The sequence below is a fragment of the Trematomus bernacchii genome, unplaced genomic scaffold (assembly GCF_902827165.1).
Source record: "Trematomus bernacchii unplaced genomic scaffold, fTreBer1.1, whole genome shotgun sequence".
In the NCBI taxonomy this organism is placed as follows: domain Eukaryota; kingdom Metazoa; phylum Chordata; class Actinopteri; order Perciformes; family Nototheniidae; genus Trematomus; species Trematomus bernacchii.
In genome coordinates this window covers 4,264,007-4,283,557 of record NW_022987313.1, presented here as the reverse complement: position 1 = coordinate 4,283,557, position 19,551 = coordinate 4,264,007, and the positions used below count along the sequence as shown (strand labels likewise).

The window sequence follows — 19,551 nt, the reverse complement described above, 5'->3', positions numbered from 1 at the left end:
GCACCATGGCCTACAGGACAGCCCAGCAGCAGCAGCACAACAAACACAACAGACCAACAGTCGATGGAAAAAATTAGGTGGAAGAAAAGGGGAGTGAGAGTGAGACAAGCAGAATAAAGAGAACGAGATACTGTAAATACAGAAAGAGAGGGAGAGAAAATAAAAAAAACATTCGAGATAGAGAAAAAGAAGGTAGATAACATGCAAAGAAAACACAGATCTGATCTGGATTGTGCCTCACAGGCCTGGCCGTCTCTTACTCCTTCGCACCCCCCCCCCCCCCAACCCCCCTTCACCCCCCATGAGATCATTTTCATCCTTTATGAGTCAAAAGGAAGCCCGGTTGAAAATGAAAGGTTACACAAGCCAGAGCCCGAGCCCTCGGAGTGAGAGAGGAGAAGATCCCTGCTGCAAGGGCCCTGCTGCTATTCAAAGCACCTGCCATTGTGTGGGCGCCCATCCAGGCCTATTGTTGTGCAGAAATTAGTCGTGCTCCCTTTGGCTCCAGAGGCATGCGGCAGACCCCCTTGTTGTTTTGGGTTCAGATATGTGGTCGGATAGATGCGTGGCCCTGGCTACCATCACCACTGGCTGTGGCCCTTTGCCCTTTCTACCAAAGCAAAGTATCATTCTGTTTCTTTTTTCTCATCCTCCCTCTGTTGTTCGCTTCTCAAGAACACTTTCAGGCCAGCAGTCTTATAGTTTTCTCTGTCTTTCTTTTGTACTCCTACTCTCCTTTCTCCTTTGGTGTATATGCTTATTGTTCTTTGGAGCACCCTCATTATACCCATGGTTATATTTTAAGGGCCTCTCTCTTTGATTCTGGTCTCGTTGGGAGTGAGTGGTGGGCTGGTGGGAGCTGTAGGGCTGGACCAGCACTCCGGGCTCCCCAGCCAGCGTCTCGGAGAGTGGGCTTGGGGGTATCGTTGGGGCTGGGCACCGCTGCAGAAGCGCTGGTGCTACGGCTAGTGCAGGGGGTGGATGTGAGGGGGAAAATTGAAAAGTCAATAACGAAGGCCGCTCCAAAAAAAAGGAAAAAGAGACTGAAACAAAAGGAGATGGAGAGCTTCAAAAAGCTGAGAGCTATAGAGCACTGCTAATTAATAGCATCAGAGGAAAAGCTTTTTTTTTTTTCTTCCTTCTGGAACTTTAATGCTTCTTATTAACTTGCAAGCCAAGAAGATAAGGAGCCTGCATTGTGAGTCGGGTCCATCTCACTGCAGGACACCTACAGTGGCCATGGTGTGATGGAGAGTTGCTTATACCTAGTTTGGAAGATAGAAAAACAAATAAATCTTTGGTAAATTAATATAAAATAACTGTAATTGTTCGCGGACATGTTTTTATTTGCATGCATTTGTTACATTTGACTCTTATTTAAAATGATATTGCTGTGTAAAACCAAAAGCTGAGGTCCAGGAATGCAAAGAATACGAATGTTGAACGGTCGGCAAAGGCAGAGTTGCGGTAATGTGAACCAAGGCTTTTCAATTTGTATTTTTCACAGCAGTAATAGGCTCCTCTCTCACTTTTTCTGCCATAGCAATTTCCACTGCCAACAGCTGTCAAGCCCCTAAAATCAAAATTAGTGCCATGGAATTGGGCCTTAATGAAATGACCTGCTGGATTTACCTTAAGGAGCAGGGCGGACAGTCAATACTTGCCTCGTCAAAACCCTCTCTCTGCATGCTGCGGCCCCATTAACGAAAGGAAATAGTCTCGAGTAAATGTATTAAGCACTACTTCCCCCTTCTAATTATATTTTTCCTTTCTCCTTTCATAATTCATTCACTCTTTCATTAGTTCTTAATATTGGAAAAGGCTTTTAACTGGCTCTTCCGTCCTCACAGGGTCACCAATTATTTGTCACTATGTATTACAGGAATGACAGAGGAGTCCATGTTATGTGTTGGGGATAATGGTAGTGTCCTAGCACAGTTAGGATGTGGACATATATTTCCTCATGAGTTTCACTGCAGAAATACAATATTATTTTCATAATACTGTACAGAATAATCCAGTATTAACACCATGGGAAATGTAGCTGTGGGCTCCCCTCTGCCTTTGCTTCCTATAGAACAAGGCAAATGTGTGCCAAGGCCCAGTGGAGGACACTGGGCCCTGGTTATTGACTTGTAAAGGAGCCGGTAGGTGAGGGGTCTTGACAAGACATGAGCGTCTGACTCTCTTGTAAAGCTGTATCTGATTTTTCTGCTAGTTGGCTCCCTGGAGAAACCCACTCTACCCTCTGTTGATCAGACTCACTCACAGCTGTATGGAAAAACGCAGCGATAAAAATAATGAAAGGGTAGTTTTGTGAAAGGAGACGCAAGAGCTGTATCCAAGAGAACATGTAGTATTTCAATCAGTATGCCAGAAAGAAAAATCCCCTTAAGATGAATATGTTTGTGAGTTGTGTTAAAAGGGCCTCTGCATTTGTGTAGGTGTGATAGTATGAACATAACAGAGAATTGTATTAGCAAGAGGCCAGACAAAGCAAGTATTAGCTGAGCCAGATACTCACTCCTCACAGATCTGACTAATTTATGAGGGTAAACTGCGCCGACAGAGAGAGAGAGATGCAGGTGGAGGAAGGAAGTTTTCATTGACTCTCCAGAGCAGGCCGAGCCAAAGCCCCGCAGGGATCTCTCTCAGTTTGAACTTTATCAGGGGCTACGCTTAATCAATACACTATCGGAAAAAGAATTAATTACTAAAGCAGAATAAAACAGCTGCATTTTAAACCAAGGATTCATCAATTCTGTAATCTCTTGGTTACAGCTCAGGTGTCAGGAGGATCATTTCAGCTCCATGTAATGAGGAACTGTGGGAGTTTACCCTAACCCTCCATCCTCTGACCCCCTCCCTTCCAACCAACACCCATCCACCTCCTCATTAAGATATATTCCTTCCCTTCCTTTTCTCTTTTTCTACCTTCTCAGCTGTTTGTCATCTCCCTACAATATCCTACTATATCTACTCTCTCATCCCCCCCCCCCCCATCCCACTACATTCCCTTCCCACCAAATTCCTGTCTTTGCGGGGATGGGACGAAGGGGTATTAAACTTGAAATCTCTGGTGCGAACGCTGACTGGAACGGGACATTCCCGCTGCTGCAGCCATCGAGCCGGACATTCCTCCGCTCAGGCTGGGACACCGCTGGTATTGGGCAAAAAGGGGGGGTGTAGGGGATGAGGGATGTTAGTGTAAAGAGTAACAAAAACAACACACTGTGCGCAAATAGTAAAAATGTATTGAAATCATAGAGTGTGACGATCAAAGAAGAAGATTGGCTGAAAGGAAATGAATTGCGTACACTGAACACGTTTAGATACGGCAGGAACTCCAAAGGAAGTTTCTCTAGTGTCACAATAACCTTGGTCGTGCTGTTGCCCCTACCGCTGATATCCACCCCTCACAGTCCTTGACCTCAGCCCAAAGCCTGTAAATGGACTGTCCTTGACTCCCCCACTACGGGGGATTTCAAGGCAGGTTGAGAAGGGGTTATGGGTGATGAATTGGGTTTTTAGTGAGCTCATTAGGAAGCCAAACAGAGTTTAGACTGGCGGAGCGGGGCAGCAGCGCAGTAATCAGTTCTGCTCGCTTTGTTCCCTGCCTCCAGGACATTTGTGTGAAAAAAAAGAAAGCGAGTAGAAGAAAAAAACTTCATGGCATTTGCCTGATGAGAGGGCTGCTGAGCAGAGGCTACAATCTGATGGTTGACTTGTTGATTTATAAACCTTTACATCCATTTACTCTGCCAACCCCTCAGCTCTCTGCTGAAATATACTTTGATGCCACCGTCCATCAGGTGTGGCAAAGATGTCTGCAATAAATCCAAGTCTTTGTCTGCTCTCAGGGATAAAAACAGGGAGTATGTTTGTTTTGGTTTGAATTGTAATTGAGGGTAGAGCATCACCGCTGATGCTGTTGTCATACATTGCCTCAAACACTGTAAGCTGTTCTGAATCACAAAACCACATTCAGTTAAGACTGGCAACCAACACATGGCTGCTTGCAATAGCGGGGATTCTAAAGCAGATTCATGCATTTTCGTGCTTTCCATTTCTTTTGGTCTGTCTCATCTCTTTATTCCCTGCTTTCACAACATTATTGTTCCAAAGTATCGCAACTTAGTCATTTTAACAAAGGAAAAGTGTGGAAGCAGCTTGTTTTACTAATGATCACTCTTGTTTCAATTCAACATCGCCCCGCTTGCTTTTGGGAAATACCTATTCTTTGATATTTAATGCAGCATCAAACCTGAGAACGTAGGCATGCTTCTCTGTGGACTCCCAGCCCTGTTTTTCTATCATAACAATTGTAAATTATGGAGGGAGTAGCGTACATTTGAAGCACTAAGATCAAGAATAGCTCCATTGTTCCTTTAAGTAAGGGGGAAAAAGAAGGACGAAGTCTACCTGGACAGAAACAAGGTTTGGACAGGTGCATTGGCAGGTTGGTTCATTTGTTTATCGAGAAACAAGAGAAGAACTGCGATTACCTGTGAGACCAATTAGCCCCATTCGATTTGGAGTTTAAGGGGAGCACAGCAGTAGTGTTGGAGTGCAGGGGGACGTGGGGTGGAGTTGTCAGCGAGGCAGAGAGTGTGAAATGTCTGGTGGAGACCCAAAGCCCTTCATTAGCCACTGATCCCTGTCTGCTGAGTGAGGAGCAGTCATGGGCATCACAGCTCCCTTTTAGTCCCCCCAAAAAGAGCGGGGTGAAGGGGTGGAGGGTAGCTCCCCCATCCCCTGCAATTTAGCCCTTTGCCATTCATGCAAATTGGGTCCTGACATCTGCAACAGCCTGCCTCCTTTCTTTTATACATCTTTATTCCATCTCTATTCTTTGGGTCTTTTACCCTCCTCAAATAAAGCCCCCTTAGGTTGGCAAAGTCTTGTCTCAGCTGACATCATTTTATTTGTGTAAAAGTAGCACTTTTCTGTGCATTCAGATACACATGTATATCCATGGAATAGAAAACCAACTTCAAAGTAGTCATTTTGCACCCTTACACGTTAGATATTATGATGTCATGAGGAATGAGTTGTTTTAGGTCAGGTTAATCAAACTAATAATGTGTTCAGTGTACAGCATTGGATGGTGTGCGTACCTTTTTTCACACAGTGAAACATTTGAAGAGTTAGGCAGATCATCTTATGAAAAGATCAAGAGAGTTGCAGTCAGTGACTCTGGAGAAAAAGCAGTAACCAGGCAGCCTACCTCCCCCCCCATCACCCTTCTGGACGAACTAGTCTTCTTTGGCTCCAGGGGAGAGGCTGTAAGGGGAGGGTGGCTTTGCTCCAGCCCTATTTTGGATTAAAAGGTAAAATAGCCCGACTGGCTGTTAAAAACAAGTTTTACCTACAACCCTCCACCCTCACCCCTCCCCTCTCATTCTCTCCGTTGCCTCCACTTCAACCTCGCCCTCTATGGTAGGGATGTGCACAGTGGGGTCAAAGCTGTGCCTGTGAGAGGAGAGAGGCCTTGTACCGGTGGAGAGGCGATAGTTATCTCCAGCATTCCAGGGATGACAGAGAGATATCTGCCTGATGGCAGGGTTAGGGGGCTTAGAGAAGGGGCGGAGAAGGGAGGGAGGTACAGGAGTTGTTGAGCAACTACCCCCCCCCGCCCCCACCACCTCCTCCCTCCTTCCTTCCCTCCCTGCCTTTCTTACTGCCTGACTGCCTCGCTTCCCCACACATAGAAAAAAAACATCTAATTAGAAGCTCTTATTCCACTTCATTTAAGGGAACACTTAATGATGTGTTTTTGGGGGAGACAACTACGCATTACTTCTCATGCAAAAGGAACCACTCAGTCGTTGCACTCAGGATGCAGATACAGCTGTGTTTGAGATGGAGCCTCGTCCTCATTTCTCCCTGGTGTCATGGCTATTGAAGAATTGAGCAAAATGTCCTCTCTGCTTCACCTTTAGCCAGTGTCCTGTTGGTGACAGGGGGTGGTAAGGAGGGGGCGGGTTGTGACATCTGAGTTTGGCAGGGGGACTTGCTGAAGGAGAGAGTTTGTTGTAATTGCTCTGACAGGTTTTAGGGCTGTTAATGACTCCGGCCTGAGCGCTACCAATTTGTCAGCATGCTTGCTGTTTACTAAGCTGTTGTTTTATGGTCCAGTGCAAGGGGCTGCTGCTTGTTTAAGCACAGATCAGGAAATAATCAGCGTAAAACACTAGCTGCAGTGGTGCAGCCCCACTAAAAGAGTTCCGTTTAGAGCCCTCATCTACTGTATGGATCTGAATGAGCGCAGTAAGCCATATGGTGTTTGGTCACACCGATGTGTTACTTACTGTTAGAAATTGGACGCTCAAGTGTGTGTTTTATCATTAACGGGATTATGTTCTACTCGTTAGCACTCGTCTGTTTTGTATGTTACGTGAGTGAGGAGCATATTGCTAGCATGCGGTTATAGCCAGAAGACCTGTAATCCCCCGTCAGCACAGAGGGCTGGCCATTCCGCCGGTGTGAATAGAGCCTCTACGTGTTTGTGTATGTGTGTATGTGAGAGAGATTGTGTGTGTGTGCGTCAAGAGCATGTGGTCCCAGAGCCGGCAAAGACCCCTTCGTAAATCCAGAGTAAATAAAAGGGGTAACCAGACGGACAAAAGAGGAGCCCCCACTGCTTCTCTCATTCGCTGCCATTTGGGGGACTGAATGTGCTAAACGCCGCTTATGTTGGCTGAAAAGTTGAGGAGAAAAAGAGGGAAAAGGGAGGCTCTAAATCCCCTTCTTCCTTTCTCTCCATTCTCTGAGGCCAAGCCTGCAGGGCTAGAGGTGGTGTAAGAGGAGGGTGTTGGAGGGAGGGTTGGAGGGTCACAGTGGTGTGCTGAGGTAGAGAAGGCCAAAGGAGCCTCTTAGCTTCTGTTCTCCTTCCACTCTTTCCTTCTTACTACCCTCATGAGTTTGTCTCTCCTCTTCATTTGGGTGAGCTCGGGTGAACATGCCTGACTAGTTTGGGCTGACAGGGGTTGTGGGGGGTCTGTTGTAATTAGTCGCTTTAACCACAGCTTCCATAAGCCACTGCCTCTACACTCTTGCTTCATTACCCTGAAACAAATGCCGGAGCCTCCCAGTGCAAAATCGCTGCAAAGCCTTTAGAATAATACACACACAACATCTAAAGCTTGTCTAGAGGCTTTTCAGTAGATGGTCTTATTATACAGGGACCAACACGTCTGGGGTGTTATTTGATAACTAACCATGACTGGGTTTGAATGTTCTCCAACTATTGACAAGTCATTATTCATTCATGCGTGAGTTTATCGGAATGGTAGAGCAGCAAAGGGAGGGCGTTCTGATAGACCCGCAATATGCTTTACTCGCGGCCATATCCATAACGCTTCCAGGCCTGACTGACCTCAGTGGCTCCCCGAGGGGCAGGGTGGCTCGTAGATGTGAAGCATGATCTCTAGAGTCATTAGGACTTCCCCAAAAAGACCTCTTACTTTCCGCAGACACACTGTGCTAAAGCAAGGCATCCTGAAGCGACCCTGAATGTGCCAACATTAGATAAGCAGAGTTGCAGTGTGTTTACAGTCCTTTCCCAACCCGTTAATGAGCTCAGCCCTGAGACCAATTTACTCACAGGGCGATATATCTGAATGCATTTTTAATAACCACCCACTGGTGATGAGAGAGGGAATGTATGTGAGCGTAATGCGCTCTTGGACTTGGTGCTTGTTTGTTTGCGAGTGTTTTCATTCACTCTCGCCCTCATTGCGTCTGCTCATTGTCTTCCATCTTGCCTGATTACACCTTCTCGATTTCCGTGCGAATAAAAAATAGGCACAAACTTTCATTGCAGGCACTTTCGGTCAACATTTTGATAGAGTGGGTAAGGGAGAAGGAGAGAGGAGGAAAGACTGAGGGAAGACAGACAGAGACTGGGGAAAGAGTGGGAGAGAAGGGGGGGGGCTTTCTTTTTCCCGTCTCCAAGGGCGCTGCTTTTCCAAAAGTGCCCGGGGCTACACTCCAGCACCTCGGCTCCCCTAGGCCTTTCGGCTGCCTCCTAATAGCCAACCCCCATCTGTGTCACATGGCCAGATGATGGGACGCTTCCCCCTGCTTGCTCTGCCCTGCACTTTTTTTTTTCTTTCCCCATTTTTTTTCAGAGTGCACATCCACACAGGTTAGAATGGCAGAGTTGCCAGGGAACAGTCAGAAGCCATTAGCGTTTGGGACAATTTGCCCTGCAGCGTTCCTTCTCTCGCTCATAAGAAAGGAGTGGGGGTGGATGCAAAGCACCAGCTCTCCTTTAGATGTAATGAGGTTGTGCAAGTTGGGTCTTCTTTATTCTTTTTCTACTCCGTCTTTCCTTCACTTTCCTTATTCATGTTCCTCTTCTGTCCTTCTTTTTTTCTTTTCACCTTCTGTCCACATTTGATCTTCCTATATTTTGAATACACACATTTCTGCATGTATATTTTTGTTCAAAGCCCCTATTAATACTGAGTACAACGTTTGTGCTTGAACGCCACATGTGTGATCTGCGCACACTTGACAGTATCCATGTGCATGTGAGAGAAAGACAGAGGGAGAGAGTAGCTGAAAGCCTTGGAGTCCGGTTTCACCCTTGCGGGCTAGGGCAGGAGGCAGCGAGCATGCTGGGTAATGAAGTGACAGGTCAGTCTGTAAATACGCACAGGTCGCTCAGGCCCTGGCCAGGGGGGAGGCTATCGCATTGCAGTGAAAATGGAAACGTCAATAAAATTAATCTGCTAGCCTTTTGGCCACTGTGTGGTTCCATTGGATGAGCCTGACTGCTCACAGCAGGAGAGGGATTTAGAGACTAGCTAAAAAAACAACACAAAACCTAGCGGCAACAAACAAACAACCAAACTGTGTATCAACATTATTCAGTGAAGCTCAAAGCACAGAAACAAGGGGAGGGTGGTTAAAATTCACAGCTCACTAGTTGTTGTTATTGAAGTTTGGAAGCAAACTGGGGGAGTAAGACTTGACTTCCGTCTGGCTCGCATTTCTCAGGAAGCCCCTCGCAGTCAGGGTAGGGCTATGGCCAGACCAAAGTTTATTGTTTTAGGCTTTCCTGAACAAGGATTCGTACTTAGCCTGGGATTTACGGCATTTGCCACTAATGAATGCCCATTCTACAATTACAACACCCCTAGTCTGTGTCCCCATTCCCATATGTCCTTCAGAGGGGCTGTTGCTTCTTTAACTTCACACGGGGAGCGCAAAGTCGGCACTTCTCTGTTTTCCTCTTTCGTGTGGCTCTGCGCTAATGATGTGGAAGGAAAACACTGTGCACTGAAAGAAAAGAAAGAGAGACAGAGAGAGAGGGAAAAGAGGGAAAAACAAGGGAGAGGAAGAAGAAGTGGAAAAAGTAGTCTGAAGCGAGGGCCCCTGCTGTCCTTGTATTCTTCATTTATTTTGCATTTGATTACGCCACCAGTCGGATCCTTTTTCTTTCCCCCCTTTTTAATGTTATTAGTTCAAATATTTATGCGAGATTAAGGCTTGTATCGGTGGTTGTGATTGATGCTTCCCCAAAAACAGGAGGACATGCGAGTCTGAATTGTGAGAATGTCAGGGTCCTTCGCTGTCTTAGTGGAGGAGTTTTTCAGATACATAATTTAGATGCCCTCAAGGAAGGCTTTCAAGGCATTTGTGCCCGGGGGCAAGAAAAAATAACTATGACTGTTAAAAGTAAATCATTTTTGCTAATGCACAATTAATGCCGAGGAAGAGGAAACAAGAAAAAGGCAAAGAACAAAGATGGAAACTTTCGGTTTAAAAGAGAAATCGTGCCTTGGTTATGTGCATGTTTTCTTCTTGAAATCAAACGCTGACGGACATTAATGCAGGCGAAGCCGCCGCTGGCCTGTCATGCTAATCTTGTGGCGGAATCACCTAGGGGAGGGGTTGCTGCGAGGAAAGGGAGTGGGAGAGGAGGACTAACAGAGTTGGGGCTCGGGGTGGGGTGGGGTGGGGGAGGCAGACAAGTCCATTATGTGCATCGAAGTGCAACAATGAACCACCCCAAATCACATCCCTACTTTAGTACTCATGCGTCTACACTGGATGCCGTGAATGATCAACTCCTTTTGAGTTGTGTTTGTATGTGAGTGTGTCTGTGCACGCAACATGAATCTATGAATGTCTGTGTAGGTCTGTATATGTCTGCATAACTCCGTCCTGTCCCCTTTGGCTCCCTTCAAAAGATGAAGAAGAAAATGCTCTACATTATGTCAAGCATGCAAATTTAATTGAATTAATGACATGAGTCCGAGGCCCCTACTGTACTTGAAGGCTCCTTGTCCTTTTTTTTGTCCTCTGGCTCCATTTTGTTCTCTTTCCTCCTCCTCCTACTGTAGAACTGAGTGAGGAACCTAGTGTTTCAGCGTCCAACCATAACATTACCGTCATTAACCCCTATTCCCCTCTCCCGTGCTCTGGGGTATACAACAACTCTGCTAGGCCTCTGTGTAAACCCCTCACTCACTGTACAGACCTTCCTCTAAGGCCATCTAAATCCCCCTACCTCCATATCTTCACTACACAACACTGGCTTTGCTTTGGCGATCCTCTACTCCTCAGTGCAGTTCTTTTGAAATCCTATATATCTCTGGTATTTGTCCGTTTATCCATTTTTCATAAGCCTTAAACTCAGCTTTGAGTGTCTGTAGCTCTGAGAATTTTGAGATCAGGATTTTCTTTAAAAAACTGTATTCTGAGCCAGTGTTGTAGTGGGATGTTATTTAACCCCTGGTTTGGTTTCTGTCTAGGAGATGGCTTAGACAACAGCGTTGCATCGCCCGGCACAGGAGATGACGATGATCCGGACAAGGATAAGAAGAGGCAGAAAAAGCGTGGCATTTTTCCCAAGGTGGCCACTAACATCATGAGGGCGTGGCTGTTCCAGCATCTCACGGTAAGCACAGCCATTAGCTTTTTTTGGGGAGATACACATGTAAGAAAACAACCCAGGTATAAGCACACGCATACATACACACACACACACACAGACACACACCTGTCACGTAGTCGTTACTGAGGGACTGAGTGACGGCTGAGCTGTGATGCTCACCTGTCAGCCACCTGTCACAGGGACACAGTGACCAGGTCAATCTAATCAGTTTGGACTGTTTACTCTGCTCAGCACACTCTGAGTAAGAGGGAGAGGGACCAACAATCCAAGACATTTACTCCAATATGAGATGCTCTGTTTGTTTTTCTGGGGCAGATTAAGAGCAATGGTAGCCACTGCAGGACTATTGTGAGTGTAAAGGTGTGTCAAGATTCAGGTCAAGTACAAATGGAAATTGAAATCAAACATAAATATTTGTTTTTACACTAACTACTATAAGTAAGTCTAGATTTGTAGAGGTTTGCGGGTACACATTGACCAACACCAAAATAATGTATTTTTTTTATTTGAAATGAGGAAAGACTTAATCTATTATCTCTTGGTCAGTTTCACATGTTATAATCCTCTTTACTTTGGGACATTATAGCTCATGTTTCAGGTACATCCTTATTTTTGTTCTCCTGCCTAGCCATTTATGTGTGTGTCAGTCTGTTTCTCCGTCTGTCTGTGTGTGTCATGTAAAAGGGGATGAACCACATGTCCCCCCCACCCTCACTAATGTCAGGACATTATCAGAACATCAGGCTGTATTGATTTTGCAACACAGGTCAGATTTCAGAAGGAGGTGGCCTCACCAGGACACATAAGCTGCTCTCGGAGCACGTGGCTCCCTGTCCCAGAGATGGAGGGGACAGTGTAGGGGGGGAGGGAGAAGTACAATAAGAGAGAGTAAAGGAGACTTGGTTTAGAGGTTCAGTCTTATGGATCATCCACAAATTTAAGAGGGTCAGGCAGCCCTTGTCCCCCCTTTTTTACCAATGCCCAGCCACCTGCCCAAAGCCCCTGTACCCTGATTACCTAACCAAAAGCCCAAGTAATGTGTGGCCAGCAAATACGGCCTAATTGAAAGGCCTGTAATCCATTACATACTGGTCAGGGATAATCAGGAGTGCTTTAATCACTTTTATCTATTCAGGAGCAGTGAAGCTGCAACAGCAAAGCCCTGAGCCTCGCAGGCCTTAGCGGCTCCACCACGCTAGTCTGCATGCTTATTATTCTCATCATTATCAAAATGACTTCACAGCTGTTCACAGCTTCATCGCTCCCTGACTGGAGACCTCTCACCAAACCGTTCAGACCATTCAGTGGCTGAGGGCCGGAGGCAGGATCAACTCCAAAATGTTTTTGCTTTATTTGCTTCTGCTTGGTTTGTGCTTTAGGCCATTTTCTTTTTATAATTTTGAAGGAGCCTTGTTTGTGCTCTAAAGGGCCAAGCAACATTGGCAACGTTTTTATTAAAGCAGATATTACTGTTTGTTTTTACTGTTAACCTAACTTGAATTAAGACTAAAAAAGTAATGATTTAGCATCTGTCCTGGCCAAGGCCTCAAACTGCTTCAGTGCTCCCGACATAATGAAGCATACAGAGCTTTTGGAAGAGTCGCCAACGATTATCTTTAGAATTGTTTTAAAACTCAATTGAAAGAGTGGAAAGCAAAGGAGGGGGAATGAGAGCCCTATGTTGGGCACAGGCGCATTTTTTCAGAGCGCTGGTTAATTCAGACAGAGCAGAGCTTTCAATGCGCTCTCTGTCCCTCTCTCCTTTATCCCATCCCCTGCTTGTAGATGTTCTCTCCAATCTTTATTTGTTTCTTTTGTGTAAAGCCCTGGCCAGTCTTGTACAAATAATAATCCCTCCCTTTTAACCTGCCTTCATTTCTCTACTGAGGAAGAGGACTAATTGAATTATCCCCCTTCTCACCATCCAATTCTCCCACCAATAAACTCTCTCTCCCTCACACACACACACCCATTAGCCATTCTCCTTTCTTTTAATTTGTTAAGCAAATGTATTTGCCTTTGCTGGATGCGTTTGTGCAAGGGTGAATTCTTGGGGACTTTGGCCCCTGAATGGCCTATAGCGGCATTCTGCCATTCATGCATTCATTAACTGAGGGGTGAGGAGTGAAAGGAGCGGCCTTGTATTTTCCTCAAACTGCGGGGCCAGCATGGAGCTCCTCTTCTATGAGCCACAGGGGTCTCTCTACATATGTTCTCAACATCCAGCTATTGTCACATCTTCTGAAAAGCTCAAAAGGACTGGACCCCCCCTCACACACCGAAAAACAACACAGGCCAATAGTAACAACTGTTGGCTTTTGGATTCAGTATAACAAAATTGCCCTCTCCCTCTCCCCTCCCACCCTCCTTTGCTTCACTCTGACCTCACACTCTCTTGGGAGAAATCACAAGATGCTTTTCTTCACGACAGTCAGCAGGTTGCCAACATCCCTACCATGCTAACGTTCTAGGGAAACATACCGTTTTTGTTGCCAAACAGAACAGAAATGTGCAAAGACTCCACGACGAGTGTGTACAGGGATTGATATATCTCCGAGCTCTTTCAGACTGAGCCCATATGCACATGTTGTTGAAAGCACGTGAGCTGGCAACCTTAAATGCCCCATATGTAATTGGCAAACGGCAGGACAGATCAGCTGGTGTTAGCTGGCAGAAGAGGGTCAGACTGTCTCTCCACTCCCACCTTCCATCCTCCCTCCCACTCTTTCTCTCTCTAATACCCCTCTCCCTCCCTACGAGTTTCTGGATGTCTTCCAGCCACATTAGGGGAAGGAAAATCCCAGACTGTTGGTATAAGCTTTTCAATACTACAGGGAGATTATGTTATCAGAAAGGTAAACTTCCCTGTAAGGGGTAAAATGTTATACTGCACTTCAAAAGCATTGGACTACACAATTCATAAGAGGGTAGGCAGATAGAGGGAATGTAAGATAGAAGAAGAGAAACAATTGTGTGTAAGCGAGAGAAATATAGAGGCTGTGATGGGAATTGTTCTTATATTACACTAGGTGATGCCCCTTTTTTGGCCAAAGAAAACTCTAAAATCTACAATTAGCCCCTTGGTGCCCCTGGCCTTCCTTTCCTCACCCCCTGCTAGCCCCCTGCTAGCCCTTACTCACCCCTGTAAAGACAAGGGTCGGCCACGCAATGAAAACAGGAAGCACTCAGATACAAAGATACCACTCTGGGCTCTGGCCTTGTCTTTTGACTAGTGTAAACCCTCAAACACCTATGAAAATAAATAGGGGACCTCAGGAGCAAGCCAGGCCAGTTGAGGGTTGGCACACGTGTGTATGTGTTAGCTTAAAAAAAGGGAGGGAGGGAAGGATCGAGCGAGAGGGGGAGAGTGGTCAGTCAGATGAGTAAAGAGGTAGCCCTCTCAAGCATCAAGCGTCTCAGGTTTTGTGTCGGGCCACCCTTTGGCCTGGGTGTTTGGGGAAATTCTGTTAAGCTGCTAAGCCAGGTGTATTGGTCCCCTGGGCTCCTTGAAAGGGAAGTGATATATCCCTTGGTCATTTGGAAAGACCTTGGACTGTGAGCAGCAGAACTGAGTTCAGATAGGAAACGTTCATGTGGTATTAGATGAATGTTCAGATATTTGTATTAGTGCAATGCTCCATCGGTTTGCCACATCCATAGTATTAAAACAGTTTGTGTAATGCTTTGACAGAATGAAAATATATCTTAAATGATTACAGCCAGCTCAAAAGATGCCCTGTTAATACAGGCGTTAACCACAGTGCGGACACATTGCACTTTGTGAGGAGATGAGTGCCGCAAACATCATTAGACACTAGTGACAGTGGCCGCCCCCCACACCCCACCTACACTGCCCAACATAGCATTAGTCTCCATGACAACAGGGTGTCATCGTCAGGTCGAGCCCTCCTAGCCGCTCTCTCAACCGCCCTTTATAGACGCTTATAAAAGAGCCAGCTAGGGTCATTCACAAGACATAGGCACAGGCAAGGCCAAACCCTGGCAACGGATGTTTGTCCCATACGATAAACAAGTGTACAAGTCCATCCCTCAAAAAGAGAGGGCATGTTGTTTGAGTAGACTAAACAGTGAGCTCTGTTGGAACCCCAGTTTTGTTTAAGCTCCTCTAGTCCTTCTAATCCTTGTGTGTTGTTCCAGTACAAGTAGCATTTAACTGGTGGAGACACACATCTGCAAACACTTTGAAATACCCAAGCCCTTTCTCCTTTTACACTGAACTGCTGAAAGCTGTTTATTCCATAGTTGCCGCTCTCACGTTTTGTTCGCAGTATACATATCACACTATTTTTACTTTTATGAGAAAAAAAATCATGCTTAGATAGTTAGTTCACATTACATTGTTGATTTTTGAAAAATTAACTTTTTAAAGCCATAAAAAGTCTCAAGAAGCGACTGTGACAATCAAGTTTGCTTTTTACTTTCTTAGCTTGTTGTGTGTTTGGATGAAGAGAAGGTGGAGACAAAGCAGAAGGACGGGGGGGATTTAGGGGTAGGAGCAAGGGTGAGGAGGGGGTAAAGAGGGGGCTCCTGAGGGTCACAGAGGTGGAAGCCTGGAGGAGGCCCACACACTAATCTGTCATGTGCTCGTTTGCCTCGGAGCCCAAAAGTCAGCTCTCCAGTCACCCGTAGCAACCCAGGCGACAGTTTGGTTCACTGCCGCTGCCCACATGTGTGACTATCAGTGGGAGACGCAGGAAAAAGAGTCATCACATTACTTTTGTGAAAACACCCAAAGCCTTTGTACGTGTGTTTACAAAACAGGCGTTAGTGACAATATGACAGGGTAGTTTGGTCATGTTTAGCACAGGAGTCTTTGAAAGTCATTGATAATGACTCTGAAGGAGATCTTTGGGGGTTTGAGGCCAAGCCATTGTCTAGTCGCTGTGTTCTAATAGTGGCTGCTCAGCGACCCTGGAAAACAGAGACACAAGCCACCTCAGCCTGCCATCTGTTCTTCCCCAGCCGGGCCACCACAGAGGGGCTACGACAGCATGGAAAGAGACTCAGGCACTACAATGAAAACACACTTAAGAAATTCTTTATTTCACACAAGAATCTCAACTTCCTTGTCAACAAATCAACCATGTCAACAAGATGCTTTTTGGTAGAGGCAGAGAGGAGAACACAGAAGGAAAGCTTAGAAGAGGGATCCAGTGACGTCCAATTTTCACAGGCTGTATAATTATATGACGGGCCGCATCAACTTTGCCATCTCATTGCAGAGCAGCTTTGCGGTAATTTCCTAGTGAAAGGGTATTGCAGATCAGTGGCTGATGAAAGCCTTGTTTACAGTGTGCTTCAGCGTAGTAGGTAGCCGTTCCAGAGGTTTAGTGTTGCATTATAATGTAATAAGCCCTAATTTGTTTCATGCTCCGACACCAGACCTTTACACTTTGCCCCCTAGACCCGCTCTGTCAAAGTTGCACTTCAAAGCCGACATACCCAAAGTGGAATCCACTGACGTATAAAGCACGGCACGTAAACCTTGCATACACTTTACAGTGTGTATGTTTTTCTTTTTCACCCCTATAGGCTTGTTTACCTTATAAATGTTGTGCATGTGGAAATGCAGAGATACCTGGAAAAACCCCAACACTTCTCCACCCTCTGCCTCATATTTCCTCCCTTTTCCCTCCCTCCAAGTTAATTTCCATTCCTGTTGTTTGCATCTTGAAGCAGGTTGTTTAATGAAGTAGCAGAAATGAGTGCCTACGCTAAGGGACTGTTTACGACACATTCCCACTGCATGGAGGTGATTAAGCTGTGTGAATCTGCACAGTGTTTGCCAAAGGAAAAAAAAGGGAACCCTCCACATATACACCAGTAAGACAAAAGCAAGGGGGTGACAAAGGAGCAGAGTGTATGTGCAAGACATTGGTGTCATCATGGAAAACCAGAGCGCATCATGAGTTTGACCGGCCCCTGTAGAGATGACTGCACATGCCCTGACCACAACAAAGTAGAACAGGGCCGAGACCTGGGGAGGGCAGTCAGATTTAAAAACTCACATCCCTCAACAGTGAGGGACTCCTCCAAGAACACACATGAACAGAGCTGAAGAGACCTCTTTAAGGCCCAATGCTCCACGGAGAATAAGCCGGCACTGTTCCCCTGCCTTCAGCACAGCAGTGCAATCCGCTGCTGCTGTAGTCATAACACTGATCCGTCTGCTAGGGCCTGTCTGAGCCGACTCCATGAGAAATTGGGCTGAATGACGTCACAAGGGACCCCGCAAGGGATGCTGTGATAATGTACATGCCCCCGGTGGAAAACCAAGGTTATTAAGATGGTGGTGGCTGATTCTGCGCCGTTTTCCCTTTTCTACACATTTGGGGTTATCTTACTCATAACAAAATGAATAAGAGGATTTTGGTTTCACATCTTAGAGCTGGTTTCCTCAAATTACCCCTTACCCTAGCAGGGGTACCGCCCTGCAGGCTCGCCTCTTCCCCCAACGGTTGATTGCGGGGTTGTGGCAAGAACGGTGGATGCTACATGCTGGGGACCATTGAGGCCAATGATATTCTGCTGCAGGCCTCCGAGCTGCCCCAGCATTGCTTTGATATTCATCTCACAACAAGAGAAGAATAATGGAAAAGGGAAAAGGAGCAGCACAACCGTGGAAACGGCAAACTAGGTGCTCAGGAGGGAGGGAGGGAGGGAGGCGAGGAGAGAGAAAAGGTTGAGGGATGGAGGCATTGAGTAGAAATTAAAAACAGACCCTGTGTTTCACTGTTTAGTTTGTCATGAGACCCTTGCTGCACCAAATCCCACTCCTGCCATTTTGTGTGATTTTTCTCTCCTCCCTTTTCCTACTGCTCTCGAATGCGTGCTTTTGTTTTGCCCAGCGCTCTGTCCAGGGGCAGGCAGTGGGATTCCTGCACAGTGGGGTCCTTATAACTGGGAGCCATGTCTCTTGTTCTCACCTCTTCCCCCCACTTCCTCACCTTTTCATTTTTTCCCCCCATTGATATCCTCTCGCTTTTCCTCTCTGAACATATGGACTAGTTTTTAAGAGAGAGCCCGGTCCACATCAAAGACTGAGGCTGAGCGGGTCAATTTGTTGCTTCTTTCCCCGACTCTTCCCCCCGCACAGGCCTCAGTGGACCCTCCCTGCACCGCAGCCATTTACCCAGAATGCTCCATTGCTCAAGCAGCTCTGTCTAGCATATATATTGAGCCGTGTGATGTTAGTGTCTGTTCTCCACACAGAGCCGACCTCATACACTTCAGACATCTACATTGCTCTGCAGCTACATCCCCCTAAGATCATGTAAGGCTATACAAATGAGCATATGTGATAGATAGCAACCCCTGTATCAAAAATAGCTGATAAGAAAAAGCAGATGGATAGAGAAGGAAGAGAATCAAAGAAAGAAAATCAAATACAAAATAAATATATATATATATATACATCCAAATCTAAGCAGAGCAGGCCTTGGCTCCAGATGTGAATCTCTGAATATTGATCATGGGGAAAGCTAGCCCCCCTTATCCCCCAGGCTACAGCGACTGACACACAAAGCACCTCTCTTAAGCCCATAAACCAGCTTGTACAATTATTTAGATAAAGAGGGCGACAACAGCAGTGTATGCCTCGCAACCCAGAACCTCCTCCTTGGCTCTCATCCGCCTACTACTACTCCTCCTGCTCCTCCTTTTCCCCTTTCTCATCCTGCATTAAAAGATGAAGAAAATGAAAAAGGGGGCAAATGTGTAATTAGCCACACGTTTCTGAATCCTCCTTAATGTTCATTACTGAAACCAGGGGCAATTACAAGTTCAAAGGGGTTTAGGGCACCAGCAGCCCGCATAATCAGTCGCAAATTAAGCACAGCTCATTTGTCACAGCACGCACACTTTGTATGTGCACACAGAAACACACATGCATGCCTACTGTCAGAGTTGAGTCATAGACTGGCTGACAGGCATCAATTTCCATGCAGGCACAAATCTCAGCTACCCCAAGGCACCGAGTTGGGTCGCACAATCCTCTTATGCTCTGAGTCCTTGTTTGCAGTAGACAACAGCAAACACCTCTGACACCTTCTTAGCTTGCTCCACATTATACTGTATCCTACTTATATTCATCCTCTTATAGGTGTCCTGTTTGCACTTACAATCCCTGCCGCCACCTGTCCCATCCTGTCTCCATTTTACAGCTCTCTCTATTTTCTCCTGTGCATGTCTCCTCCCACCTGGCCGTGTCTCTGCAAACACGTGACAGTGTGCGTTTCATGTCTGTCCCCGGAGGTGTATCTCGGTTACCTCTGGGGCCGGGTCACAATGGCTAATCCTGTCTTCAGGTGGCTGTTTAGCACACTGAGAGGAGAGCTCGCAGAACCGGAGGTGCGCTCCTGTTACAGGACTCCCTGACCAGGGGTCACGTTAGACACACACACACACACACACACTGAAAGAAACATGCATACATGTCCTAGCAGATAAGCAAGACTGCATGCACACACACATGCATACAATCAGGTACACACACACCAAGGTTTTTACACACAAACTGTGTCACTCCAACACATTTAGCCGGCTTATCTATCCCAGGTGGCTCAGCATTCATCTCCCTCCTCCCTTGTTCTTCTTTATCTGCCTACTGTACTACTGCTCTT

The 19,551-nt window shown here is 46.2% G+C and overlaps 1 protein-coding gene across 5 annotated transcripts in view; it reads left to right on the top strand.

The window, feature by feature from the left end:
• The window catches only part of meis2a (Meis homeobox 2a), a 77,061-nt gene that overhangs the window by 21,367 nt on the left and 36,143 nt on the right, over positions 1 to 19,551 (top strand). For 4 of the 5 annotated variants that reach the window (XM_034115200.1, XM_034115351.1, XM_034115414.1 and 1 more), the window contains exon 8: positions 10,767 to 10,912. In XM_034115200.1, the coding sequence (XP_033971091.1) occupies positions 10,767 to 10,912 (146 nt within the window). The remainder of the gene's footprint in view (positions 1 to 10,766; positions 10,913 to 19,551) is intronic. The other variant, XM_034115275.1, reaches the window with a different exon arrangement.